The sequence below is a fragment of the Coloeus monedula genome, assembly GCF_965178545.1.
Source record: "Coloeus monedula genome assembly, chromosome: 23".
Taxonomy (NCBI): domain Eukaryota; kingdom Metazoa; phylum Chordata; class Aves; order Passeriformes; family Corvidae; genus Coloeus; species Coloeus monedula.
Window position 1 is genome coordinate 2,545,201 of NC_138803.1, and position 13,635 is coordinate 2,558,835.

The 13,635-nt window shown below is 61.2% G+C and overlaps 1 protein-coding gene across 2 annotated transcripts; it reads left to right on the forward strand.

Moving 5' to 3' along the window:
• Positions 1 to 3,435: 3,435 nt before the first annotated feature.
• Positions 3,436 to 11,279, forward strand: CSF1 (colony stimulating factor 1; the record flags this gene model as incomplete). Of its 2 annotated transcripts, XM_082296019.1 has the most annotated exons (9): positions 3,436 to 3,456; positions 4,765 to 4,893; positions 6,608 to 6,670; positions 6,946 to 7,125; positions 7,426 to 7,603; positions 8,450 to 9,267; positions 9,512 to 9,567; positions 9,656 to 9,708; positions 10,017 to 11,279. In XM_082296019.1, 8 exons carry the CDS (start codon positions 3,436 to 3,438, stop codon positions 9,705 to 9,707), a joined length of 1,497 nt encoding a protein of 498 aa, XP_082152145.1. In that variant the 3' UTR covers position 9,708; positions 10,017 to 11,279. The 2 variants fall into 2 exon arrangements, with proteins under 2 accessions (XP_082152145.1, XP_082152144.1); XM_082296018.1 differs by lacking the exon at positions 3,436 to 3,456 and having other exon boundaries at positions 4,594 to 4,893.
• Positions 11,280 to 13,635: the final 2,356 nt, after the last annotated feature.

Genomic DNA, 13,635 nt, shown 5'->3' on the forward strand with positions numbered 1-13,635 from the left:
ACTTTCTCCGCAGGCGCCGGACACAGCCTGACCCTGCGGTTCCCTCGCTCCCGGCCTGGCCGAATTCCCTGTGCCTGGATCTAGCCAGTGCTCTGCTCCCGTGGGTGCTGACCCCGTGGCGAGGGGGCTGCTGCTGGGGGAGCCCTGTGATGGCCCCCCTGATCGGGGCTGGGTGGGATGTCCCAGAGCGTCCCAGCGTGGGGCAGGCAGCAGGAGAGGCATGGAGGGGAGGAAGAAGGGGGTTTGCTGTGGGATGAAGGCTCCAGCCTCATCAGGACATCCTGAGTCCCCCCCCCGACAGCGGGCTGGGGGGAAGTGCCTTCCAACCCACATTCCTCCACTCCTGAAGGAACCGGCTCGGGACCTTCCCACGGGGATTTCCAGCCTGGGCACTCATCGCTCCAGCTCGGATCATGCTGGGGGGGGTCCTGGCTCAGCTGCAGCACCCAGGAGACTGTGGGAGAGCATCCTGGCCCTACGGTGAATCACCGGGAAGGAACTGATTAAGACCTTGCAACACTTTCCTGCTGGAAATAACTTTCTCCAGAGAGGCAGCCCCAGGCTGGTCTCAGGATGCAGCTGGGGGGATTGGATATGCTACAGGTTTTATCCCTGCTTTGGGACTTGCTGGCTGGAAAAAGCCTCCCAAAATGAGGGATTGGCTGTGATGTGCTCCCGCTCCCACGGGGGATGGGAAGAGCGGGAATCGCTGTAGCAGGAGAATTGAGGTCCGGGGATGCTCTAACCTGGCGGAGATGTGGCTGCGTGGGGATGGTGCCGGTGTCTGCCCCAGGCCCTTTGGATCCGGGAACATCCTGCACTGCCTCGCCTTCAGCCCTGCATCCCTCTGGCTGGGGCCAGCAGAGACGGGGATCCCCGGGATGCCCCATGGACTCATCCCACATTTCCCCCTTGGCTGACAGTGGCTGTGGGGGGTGAGGGGTGACTCCTGCACAGCACCAGTGTGGTGACAGTGCCATTGGTCCCAGTTTGCAACTGGGGGAGGGACAACCACCCTAAATTTTGCCTCCCCCAATTTTTCCAGCTGTGGTGTGGGCACGGAGCTGCTGCCACCTCTGCCACCCGCCACCAGCCCCACTTCTGCCCCGTGACTCAGGGATTTCGGCAGGTTTGGGAAGGGAGGAGGGGCAAAAGCCACTTCCCTGCCAAAAAAAAAGAGGCGGATGCTGCTCTCGCCCTCTGTCACGCAGGAGGCGGATTAATATTAACCCATCCCTCCATCCTGCTGTCCCGCTCTCCTGCTGCCCCCCTGTCCCGCTGCCCTATAGCTTGTCCCATGACCCAGCATATGACACTTTTCCGGTCCCTTTAAAGCAGAGGGGGATGAGTGTGCGGGAGATGAGCAGCCCATGGTCTCAGCTGGTGTGAAAGGGCCTCACGTGCTGCCACGGGGTCCCCGTGAGTCACCCCCGGTGCTGGCGTCACCCGCCGTGTCCCTTGGTGCCCACCCTGGCGTCCTCCCACCGTGGGGGCTGTGAGGCTCCCAGAATAGCTCGTGGTGAAAAATGTGGATAATCTCTCAGTGTTTTGGGGAGAAAGGGGTTATTTTGGGAGGATGGCCGGTTTCTAACCCAGTGCCCTCCCTCCCCAGCCCGTCACCCTCAGCACCCTCAGATGTTTATCTGCTGCTGTTGCTAAGGGACACTGTGGGTGACAAGACCCATGCGCTCATGCGCTGGTGCAAATCTGATACTATCTCGGGGCTGTCACTGCTGTCCCCAACTCCAGCTGGCTCCCAGCTCTCCCCCAACTCCTCCACCAGGTCACTGATCCCAGCTCTCCATTACTGGGATCACCTCTCAGCTCCAAGAAAACCCATCAGGTTGCAGCTTCTGCAACCCCAGCAGCATTTCCGGCCCTGGGGAGCAGATCCCACTGGTCCCTCGGATGTGGTGGCTGTCACCCACACGTGGCCCCGTTGTTACCATCCCCTGTTGCAGCTGCATCCCACTGTGTTTGTGGGGCAGTTTACTTTCTGTTTCCTGTCAGAGTGCCGAGTGCTTGGCACTTCCATGGATCACCTCGTGGCCACTAATCACTTCCAGTCGCCTGGAACACAAACAGCCAGCGAAGAGGAAAATCCCAAAGCCAAGAATAGGGCTTGTTGCATGGCTCTGCTGGCCCCGCATCCGGCCCCTCACAGATCCGTGCACTCACAGATCCCTCCTGCACACCTGTGCAAACGGATCTGCTTGTGCACATGTGGATCCATCTGTACACACATGGATCCATCCATGCACACATGGACCCATCCACGCACACAGATGTGTCTGTGCTCATGTGGATCCATCCCTGCACACGGATTTGTCCATGTCCGTGCGGATCTATCACGCACATGTGTGCAAACATCTGTCCATGCACATCCATACAAATGCATCTGCTTGTACACGTGGATCCATCCGTGCACATGGATCTGTGCATGCACACCCTTCTGAGGCATCCATCCCTGCGTGTTCTGATGGGTGTCCATCCCTGGCATGTGCACATACGTGTGTGTGTGTGTGCACACGTGCCCAGGGATGGGCAAGCACACACACACACGTGCAAGGCCCAGAGCTCTGTGTGCGTACAGGGACTTGTTCTGAGGGATGTCCACACACATCCAGGGGGGTTGTGCGTGTATGTTCACAAGGGTACAAGTGCCCAGGGGTGACCACAAACGTACACAGGTGTGGTGTGCGCACAGGTACACATCCCAAGGGGTCCCTGGCGTGTGCACAAGTGCACATCTCTGTGTGTACATGTGCCCTGAAGTGAGCGTGCACCTACACGTGTGCCAGGCTCAGGGCTGTGTGTGCACATGGGTATCAGTGCCCGGGGTGACCGTGAACATCCCGGGCTGGTGGCTGTCCCTGGTGTGCGCACACGTATGCAGATCTGTGCGTGTGCCCAGGTGTGAGCACACACGCGTGTGCGGGTGCCGAGGGGGGTTCACACACACAGTGCCTCGGGCCGAGCGGTGCCGATCCGATCCGAATGGCCCGAGCCGTGCCGAGCTGATCCCATCCGATTCCACTAAGCCGAGCCAATCCGAGTGTAACCGAGCGGCTCCAGCCCGACCCGAACGGTACCGATTCGACCGCAGCGGTGGCGAGTCGAACCGATTGAACGATCCGAGTGGTTCCGATCGAACCCGAGCGGCTCCAGCCCGACCCGAGCGGTTCCGATCGGAGCCGAGCGGTGCCTATGGGACCCACCGGTGCCTCCCGGTGCCGCCCGGTGCCCGCCCGGTGCCGGGCCGGCCCGGGCCCCGCGGGGCCTGGCCGCCAGCCAGCGCTTTCTCATAAACCACATGCTGCCGCGGCGCTATAAAGGGGAGCGCGGCCGCGGCGGCGGCTCAGCCCGGCCTCGCTCGGCCCCGCCGCTGCTGCCGTCTCGCCCGCTACGCCCGGCCCTGGCCCCACGGCAGCCCCCATGCCCCGCCTCGGAGCCAAGGTACGGCGGCCCCTCCCGCTACCCACGGCCGCGGAGACCCCCCTCAACCCGGCGCCCGCTGCCACCTGTGCGGGATCCCCGCGGGAGCGGCGGCTCCGGTTGTCCCCGTGCCCTCGTGGTGGGTCCCCTCCTCGGGGGGTCCCGGCTCCCGGCGGGGGATGCTCCAGCCCCGCCTCGGTTGGCTGTTCCACCCCGGACCCGCGGGGTGAAGCCGCGGCTCCAGCCCCGGTTCCCGGCTCCAAACCCCGTCACGATTCCCGGACCCGGCGTGGGGAGGCCCCGGCTTCAGCCCCGGCTTCAGCCCCGGCCGGTCCCCGGCCGGTCCCCGGCCCGAGCCCCGTCCCCGGCGGGGGGATGCTGCAGCCCCGGCTCCATTCCCGGACCTGCGCGATGAGGCTCCAACCCCGTCTCGGTCCTCGGTTCCAACCCCGTCTCGGTCCTCGGTTCCAGCCCCGGACCCGCGGGGTGAAGCCCCGTCCCCCTCCCGGTCCCCGGCTCCAGCCCCCTTTCCGGCTCCAGTCTCGGCTCCAGCCCCGTCCCCAGCCCGTTCCCGGCGGGGTGAGGCTCCGTTCAGCCGTGGCCACATCTCGGCGGTGGCCCAGGCGGCATCTTGGAGTTTCACAAGAGGGGAGGATTCCTGGACATCATCCAAGGGAAATTCCCCCCCACCCATCACCCAGGCACCCTCTCCCTGCCGGTGCACCGGGAGACGGGGGAGCACACCCACCCGAGGGTCCCCTCCACCCCCACCCCGGGAGTCTTGGCTCTGAGATGAGCAAGCCCCGTTGCTCATCGGAGTCCCGCCACGGATCGGGGCCTCCCCGCTTCTTTGCAGGGGGATTGGGAGGGAAATTTGGGACGAAGCCAGAGCTGCTGCATGGAAAGAGCCCGGCGGGTGCAGCTGGGGGGGTCTGGAGGGTGGGAAGAGGATTTTTGGGGATGGGTGGGTCAGTGTGTCAGATGGGCTCTGGAGAGCCAGGGCGGAGGAGGAGATTTGCAGGAGAGACGGAGAAATGGTGTGGGAGAGGGGAGAGGGACTGGATCGGGAATGTGAAGGTGGCCAAGAGCCACATCCAGGCTTGTGTCACCGGGCCTTGGGAAATTCCCTGCTGACCTGGTGCTCCTAAAAATAGCAGGATGGGGATAGGCACGGGGTTAGAGGACCACAGTGGGATTATCCTGCTGGACCGTGGCCAAGCCCCGGCCACCACAGAGGTGGTCACGCTGGGGGGTGGGTGGAGAAGGGCAGGGGGGCTTGGTGTGTGTGTGAGTTATCCCTGCTTCAAGCTTCTCCTGTGTCGTGCTCAGGTGTGCCTGCTCCGCTGCTCCCTGCTGTCATCCCTCCTCCTCCTCCTCCTCTGCATCCATGAGACGGAACAGAACAGCTACTGCCAGCAGATCATCACAGAGAGGCACCTGGCCGAGCTGGAGGAGCTGGTGAGTGCCCCCTCGGGGCTCGTTTGGGGTCAGACGGGCACAAACCAGCTCTTATTTAGTGCTGAAATAAGGAAACCAGGTGATTTTCAGCTCCCCTGGGGAAGTGATGGTACCCGGGAGCTGAGCATCCATGGGCACGAGGGACCAGTGGGCGCCGGGGGGGTGACAGATGTTGTGCTTTTATCAAGGGTGGCCATGGAAAAGTGACGACAGGAGGGACGAGAGAAGACAGAAGCAGGAGCGAGGCCGGGAAGGGGACAGGAGTGAGGCTGGATGGGCGCAGGGGCGCTGGGGAAGCAGTGGAGGAGCCGGCGCTGCGGGCTGTGGTGTTTTCTGGGCGGTTGCGCAGGGGTTAAGCAGAGGAATCCGGCTGCATTCCTGAGTCCAGCTGCTTGCCTGGAAGCTGGGCTGGCAACGGGGCTGTGGGTGGGTGGCAGGCAGTGAGGGGGGCCCGGCCAGGCGATGGAGACGACCGGGCTGGGTGATGGGGCCGTCATCCCATGTGGCCCGTGGGCAGCTCTGGGTGCTGGCAGCCGCCCCGGAGCACAGCCACCATCGGATACAGCTGCCGGGGCCGTATCTCTCTCTCTGTGGCCCTTGGCTCACCTCCGAGCGGGGAATCACGCGGATATTCAGGGGAGAAGCGGGAATCGGGGGCACGCAGGGATTTGCAGGGTTGTCGCAGATTAAATTCTGCCTGCAGCAAGAGGGGTGTGCGGGTGAGAGACGGGAACGGCGCCTCCGAGTCCCCGAGAGCTTCGCTCCGAGCTCTGGGTAACCGCCGTGTCCGGGCTCGCTTCACCTCTTCCTCTTTAACCACCGAGCTGCGGGGCCAGGAGCCGCTCTGTGCGAGCTCGGCTTCCTCTGCCCGAGCCCTCTCTGCACACCACATCCCTGGAGCCTTGGCTCTGCCGCCCAGGGATTAAAACTGGGTCCGTGGTTGTGGGAGAAGGGAGACGGAGCAGGTTTGAATGGAAGATGTGGTTTTCCTGCTGGGGACTGTAGCCCTCTCCTCGCTGATGGAGGAGCTGGACTTCGCTCCAGCGCCTGCAGGATAATGGAGCAATTGTTTCCGGGACGGCATCCCAGGCTAGGAGGAGAATTGCCGGCCGGCAATTCTGCCAGCCCTCGGCCTCCCAGCCTGGGATGCCAGCCCGGAGGGGGAGCATTTGGTTAGGGTGGGTTTTTACTCCCACTGGAAAGGGTCGCGGCATGGGGGGCCGGCAGCCCTGCGTGTGGGACCCCGGCATTGTGTGATCCTGGGGAATGTGTGACCCTGGTGTCACGGCCACCTCCTGCACGGCAGGATGCTCTTTTGCAGCCTGGCTTTAGAGGAGAGAGTGGTGTGGGGGAGACCCGAGGAGAATTAAGCAGGGCTGGGCTCTGCTGTGGTGCTGGCAGGAAGAGGAGGAGGAGGAGGAGGAAGAGAGGCGGGGTGGGAGCAGGCAGGGAAAGGCAGAAGGTCTGTGATTCGGGGAGTACAACATCCTGATGGGAGCAGGAATCCTGAGCTCACTCCTGCCACTGCGTTGACCTTAGGGATGTGCCTGTGTGAGGAGGAGGAGTATGGGATGGGATGAAGCAGGAATGGGAGCAAAGTCCCTCAAGCCCTGCGGATTTGGGGGTCTCAGGGACCCCTTTGTGCCCAGAGCATGGCATATCTGAGGCTGCTGTCCCTGAGGATGTGGGGTGACATCCTGCTTTGTCCTTCCAGGCTGACACCCAGATGCAGCACCCAGGCAGGGTCTCCTTCAAGTTCATTGACAAGATGCAGTTGGTGAGTGAGTGGTTTCTTGCTGGGGACAGTAGGGGACAGGGAGCAGGGCTGGCTGGTGCATGGTGGGAGGTCCCCAGATCCCCAATCTCCTCTCTCATCTCCCTTTGCAGGAGACAAGCATCCCACTTGGCCAGGTGGCTTCCAAGTCCCAGTTTGGGCATCCTGTGGGATTGTAGAAAGGCATTTTGTGCCTCCGTGCTTCAGTTTCCCTCAGGCAGAGTGAGATGCCCATCCAGTAACCGCTGTTGCTTTTTGGTGGGTCTGTGTCCTTGCAGAACGACTCCATCTGCTATGTGAAAGCTGCCTTTCCCCTGATGGGCAAGATCCTGGAGCGAACAGAGTTCAAGGAGAACTCATCCAACGCCCGGAAGATGCAGATGGTGCGCAGGATGTACGACCACATCAATGAGAATGTGGACCCCTGCATCAGGGAGGAGGATGATGAGGAGAGAACGGTAAAATGTCCCCAACCTCATGGGGGTCTGGGCCTGGGTCTGCATCCTGGGTGAAATGGGATTTCCGTAGCATCCTGGGGTGAAATGGGATGTCCAGAGCATCCTGGGATGAAATGGGATGTCCAGAGCATAACGGGACGGGTGTGTGGGCAGGACCATGAAGTAGAGCAGAGGTGGGGTGTGCATGGACACGGGGAGCCACGAGGAGCCACCAGATCCTGCCTTGGGAGCACTGGGGTATCTGTGGCAGTGACACCGAGTCAGTCATGGAGCCGATGCTGAGCCTGGCGCTTCCTCCAGCTCTCACAGATGTGCTTCAAGGAGTTCACCACCTCCCCCTACGAGATGCTGGTGCTGGTGAAGGATTTCTTCCAGGACATCAAGCGTCTGCTGCAGAACCAGGAGACTTTTGAGAAGGATTGCAGCCGAGTCTACCGCAGGACTTGCCTGGGACCCGGGAAGGCAGGATCCTCACCAGGTGAGATGCCAAGGCTTGGCCTCTGCCCAGTAAACCTGTGCCAGTCTGGGGGACTTGGGCTCACCTGCATGGAGCAGCTTAAGAGCCGTGTGTCCGTGGGTGCAGCACGTGTCCACCTTGGTCCCTTTCCCTGTGTCAGCGAGCTCTGCATCAGTGTCAGGGGAGAAGGGGCTGGCTGCCATTTGAAGGTGGGATTTGGGCTAAATCCTACTGGAAGCAAGGCAAGGGAGAGATGCTGAGGGGGACTGAGGAGACATCAGGCTTGGCTCTGTCTCAAAGCCCCGGTGCTGGGTGGAGCATAACGTGGAGAAATGGAGGGACAGATGTGCCACCAACGCGCTGCATGACCTTGGCTGTGTCACTTCAGCTGCCTCGTGCCTCAGTTTCCCCTGGCCAAGCCTTCAGGGAGAGTGTTGCTGCTGGGGTGGAAGAGCCCCGTGTTGCCATCCGCTCTTCCGCGAGCGCCCGTGCTGTGTTTGCATGGAGGAGACGTCTCGCTGTCATCCTCGTGTCGGAGCTGTGCCATGTCCTTGTGCCATGGGGGACGTTAAACGTGGCTGTCTGGCTCCTACAAGTTGTGAATAACCCATTGCCATCGCCTCAGGGCACCCGGTGACTCGGGTTTGCTTCGTCCCACCTGCTGCTTGTCACCCTCGTGCTGCCCTGCCTGCTCCTGCCTGTTCCCTGCCTCTCCCTCGCTCTCCCAGTTTTTGAGGGGCTGTTTGACCCGCTTGCCCGGGGCTGCGGGGAGGGACGGGGACAGTGTCCCTGACCTCAGATCTGCTGGCTGTGCCCCTCTTAGAGGCTGGTGACCCCACGGCTGTCTCTTCTCTCTCCTTCTTTCAGGTGTGGGGACAGATCCTGACTGCAATTGCCTGTCCCCTGCCCTCCCTTCTGCCACCCAGCCCTCCCTCTCTGCTGCCACTGGCAGGGACATGGCACCTGCTAGCACCCAGGTCCCTTCCAGCCTCCTCCATACCGCCCTTGCTGACTTAGAGGCCCCATCTCAGCCCCCCAGTAGCACGGACGGGGGCTCAGGGACCGAGGAGGTCCTGGGTGCTGGGGTAGGTGACACAGCGCTGCCGTTGGCCCCCGGGATGAAGCAGACAGCTCCAGCCAGCAGTGCCGAAGCCCTCCAGGATCCGGCCGGGACGCTGAGCCTGGCACTGGGTGACATCCCCGTCCTCCGTGGGGACGGAGAGCTGGTGGAATGGGGCACCGGCCACCTGCCTCAGGATCCAGGCCAGCAGTGGGGAGGCTCCATCCTCCCGGATCAGCCCGGCGGGCTCAGGACCACCACTCCGACAGCATCGCCCAGCGCTGGCTCGACGGGCGGCGGAGCCAGGATCCATCCCGCTGCGGCGTCCGAGCCTGTCACACAGCTCCGCTTCTCCAGGATGGCCCCAGAGCTGCGAGCCCCGGGCGGCCCCAGGGACAGGGCGAGGGCATGGGGCTGGGGGCTGAGCCGGCTGCGGGGCCCTGAGGATGGCGGCGGGGCCGGGCCCAGCTTTGACTCTGGCTTTGTTCTGGGCGCAGAGCAGCGCAGGAAGGAGCCGCCTGCCAGGGAGGGCCGCCAGGAGCCCCTCATCTACATTACGGTGGCCAGTGTGGTGGCCGTCCTGCTGGCCACGGGAGGGCTGCTCTTCTACAAGTATAAATCCAGGGTAAGACCCCTGCCTCGTCTCCTCCCCAGGCACCAAGATCCTCTCCTGCCTCAGTTTCCCCACTTGTCTCTTGGCCAGTGTGGGTTGAGCCCCATTTTCCCCATGATTTTGAGACAGGGGGACAATTGGTGGTGCTGAGTGTGGTAGGAGGATGTTATCTGGGGCATTTCCACCCCTCCCCACCCTGCTACAGCCCCCTCCCCTTCCCCAGGGCTCATCTCCCCATTTCCCTCCCTCCACACAGGTCCTGGAGCAGCCGCTGGAAGATGGAGGCTGCGACCCCGAGGAGCCGGAGAGGAGGTGGGTGTGATAGCATCCTGCGTGGGGGGGCTTTGGGGACCCCCACCCTGGGTGACCCTGCTCTAAACCCCCTGTCTTTCTGTTGCAGGGCGCTGCAGGGAGCAAGGAAATGCTCAGAGCTGGAGACTCAGGATCTCTGAGGTGATCAGGGGCTGGGTGGGACCTCACAGGGCTCCGGTCCAAGCTGTGAGGACAATATTATGTCCCTGGATTGTCCTCATCGGTGCTGACCTTGGCCATGGTCAGGGAAATTCTGGGTGGGAAGACACGGACAGGAGCAGGTCTGCGCCCCAGCGCTGCCAGCATGTGGTTTTGCAGCTCGTTAATCCATTACTGGCCCTTTCTTAATATACATAATGTTTTTACATGTGGTTTTTGTGTGTTTCTCCCCACGCTGCCCTCCCTGGCAGAGCCTCGGCTCCTGCTCATCTCTCTCCTCCTTTTCCCAGGGCCCCAGGCAGGATGTGAAGCTGCTCGGGGGACGGATCAGGATGGAAGGAGGGTTGGCACGCGCCAGCCTTGCCGCGGTCTCACCGTGATGCTGACACTCCCTCTTCCCTTGCCCTGTGCCGGCGGCCAGAGACGGCAAAAAACTCCCTGGCAGGGACAAAAGGATGGGGGGATGTGCCCTGAGTGGGACCCCCGGGCACCGGGAAGTGAAGGGCTGGAAGGTGTTGGAACCATAACCGCAGGCCTTTGCCGGCAGCGGTGGCTGGTGGGACACTGCGGTGCTGAGCAGGACGGTGGAGATGCTGCTGGATGTGGGATGACGGATCCCACTTGGACACGGCCGGCGCTGGATGAAGATGGAGGGGACCAGCTCCCCAAATCCTCTGGCTCTTCTCCCATCCCAGCAGACTGGGTTTGGAGCAGCACCCATCGCCCTCTTCACCCTGCCTTTCCTGAGGCTTCAACGGGAGCATCCTGAATCCCAGGGGGGCCAGTCCTGAGACACCCAGCCCTGACTTGCAACTCAAACCCTCACACTGTGAATATTTAAAGCCCTCCCATGCCCATGTCCCTGCGTGGGGCTGGGTTTGGGGTGACCCTTGGCACCGTCCCAGTCCCCCCCCCATCCTCCTATTGTTAGGGTTTATTTTTAATTTTTGATAGAGCGGATGGAAGTCTTTATCCTGCACAAGTGTTCTGGGGGGGCCGTGTGCCCCTCGCAGGGTCATCGCCGCGAGCTGGCCTCGCTGGGATTCCATTTCTTTGGTGACTGCGCTTTGGAGAAGGGAATGGGGCTGGGAATGACGGGATCCACGTGGGTGTAAGAGCTGGAGCTGCCCCAGCTGGGCACCCAGGGGCTTCTTGGCTCAGCCCTGTTCCTGGGCTTTGGGAAGAGCCTGGTTTGGGATGCACCAGCCCTGGAGATACCCCAAAATCCAACGGCTCCCTCCAGCCCCGGATGAAGCGTGGGCCGCGCTGCTCTGGGAGTTTCAAGTATTATTTTTATATGAAGGATGAAAATATGGACAAACCCAACTGTTTTTAAAGAAAGCATCACTATTAATTTGGGGTTTATATATATATATATATGTATATATATATAATGTGTATTTATGACTGGCAGAAGGAGAGGGTTCCTGGGCGAGGGACTGGTGTAAATCAGGGTGAAAATCCCTGGTGCAGCAGGAAGCCTGGGGCCAAACTCCTGGTGGTGTAAGTCACCCGTTTACACTGTGGAGGAGCTGCTCCTGGGGGAGAAAACTTGCCTTTACCAACGTTGGATTTATTTTGCCTTTTTTTTTGTTGTTGTTTGGTTGGGGTTTTTTGTTGGTTTCGGGGTGGGTTTTTTGGTGTGGTTTTTTTTTTTTATACAATGAAATGCTGAAATATTTTATACAAAGGCATTTAAAAGTCTATTTAAAGAAAATAATGGAAAACAACTTGTATATTTAATATTATGAATAAACAGAGAGGTGTAGCTTGGTGTAAGTCTGTGGGGCAAGGGGGGACTGGAGCTTGTGACTCTCCTGTCTCAGCCCTGGCATCCCTGAGGGGGTGACTGGGGGCTGACCCCTGGTAGTCTTACCCTGATCTGCTTCCCTGTGGATGCACGTGGGAGTTCATGGCCACTGGGATGAGGGCAAAGGGATGCAGCCGGGCCTTCCTGCCCCCAGCTCCCTCCGGCATTGCTGCGAGCTCCCAGCACCAGCTCTGAGGCTGCCCCCCCCCCAAATCTGTGTCAATGGTTGGGAAGCAGCTGTTTAAAGCAAACACACTTGAGGCAAAGTTTCCTGGAGCACTTTGCTTAGAGAGACAGCACTGGAAGAGGCATTTCCTTCCTCCCCGCCGCTCCCCCGGCTCCCCTTCCTTCTTTCCAGGAGCAGGGGAGCCCCACATCCTGCTCCCCCTGCACGGATCCAGCATCTCCAGGGGGATACCAGGGGCCTTCCACAGCCCATGGGGTGTGCAGGGTGAACACCCCCATGGCTCATCCGAGGGGGTGGGAAGGGCACGATGGGGTCCGGGGAGCGTTTTGCGAGTGCCAGAGCTGAGCTGCTGCTTTGTTTGCTGACAAACAGGATTCCTCGAGGGGAGCTGACTCAGCCCAGCCCTTCCTCTCCCCAGCAGCAGCCGGGGGTTTCCCAGGTCCACATCCCCTTCCCAGGGAAGTGGGACCTATATATATCCTGCTGGATCCGCGCCACAGTCATTATGGTCAGATTTGGGGGGTATTTGAGGCCAGAGGCTGCTCTTAGGGGCGGGCACCATGCCCGGGTATGGGGGTGCTGGGGGCAGCGAGTCCTTGCCCTGCTCCAGGATGCTCCAGGATGCTCCAGGCAGCTCCACAGCTGCACAGGAGATGGTGCTCAACGATGGCAGCTTGAAGCTGTGGCAGAGCTTGTGGGGCAGAGGTGGGAGCATCCCAGGCTGCTGGGGGGGTGTGAGGAGCACCAGTACCCACCCCCTCTCTGTATTTACACCCCACAATCCCTCATGCCCAGGGATGAGGCTGCTCTATGTGCTGTAAAAGCACCTGGAAAATGCAGGGAAAAAGCCAAGCTCTGTCTCCCTGCCCTCGTGCTCGGGCCTGGAGGATCCCTCTGCTCCTCATGTTCCCAGCTGGTGGCCTTTTCCCCACCCTGTGACCGGCCTGTGTGAGAGCAGGGATGCGATGCCCTGCCCTGGGCAGCCACCCCAGCCCCCTGAAATTTGTGAGGGGGGCAAAACCAGATCTCAGCCCCCCACTCAGGAATCCCCCAGCTGGGAAGGACACGGAGCTATATCCCTGTCCCTCAGCACTTGTAGGGGAGGGTAGAAAAAACCCCCACACCCCAGGACTGAGTGGGGCACGGAGGGTGGTGGCACCCTGGGGTCCCTCCTGGGGTCCCAAATGAGTGTTTGCACTGCAAAAAGCTGCTTTGACAGGATGAGAAAAGGGGATCTGGGGGAAAAGATGGACGGTGGGAGGGGAAAGCATCAGCAAGAGGCTCCTGGGACCTGAAGCATGGGCTGGCCTGCAGTGGCACCCCTGCATGGTTGGTCCTGGGGGTCCCCACATCCCTGGTGCTTGTGGCATTGGCAGGGCTGGAACATCTCAGGCTCATCCTGTTGCCCCAAAACCTCCCAAGCACTCGGAGACCCCCCCAGATGCCCCCCTGGGAACCCTCCCCAGTGCAGCCGCGGGCACCGCAGAGCTGCTGACAGGGCAGAAGCCACGGAAAGGCCCCGAGGCCGCGGTTCCTGGGGCACGGCGGGTCCAGGACAGGGTTTTGGCCAAGGAACTGCTGCAGGATTTAGGTGGCCAGAGGCCATTTTGTGGCCAGACAAAGTGATTTTGGTTAAAAAACCGTTATCTGCACTTTTCCCTGGGGTTTTAACCCACACGCCGATGTTTTCCCAGCTTGTATTTTAAGGGAACACCCCTGGGAAATTAAAGGCGGAACAGGGCTCAGACCCCTCCCAGTTGCCTGTGGGGCGTTTGGGGATGGGGTCGGGGTGCCCCAGAACAGAGGCCTGCCTTTCTGCCTGTCCTGGAATGGTCCCTAGAGCCCCTGAGGGGACTCTGTCGAGCCGGGGACCGCGGTCCGTGGTGCAGGATGGGGCCCCTCAGTGTCCCTG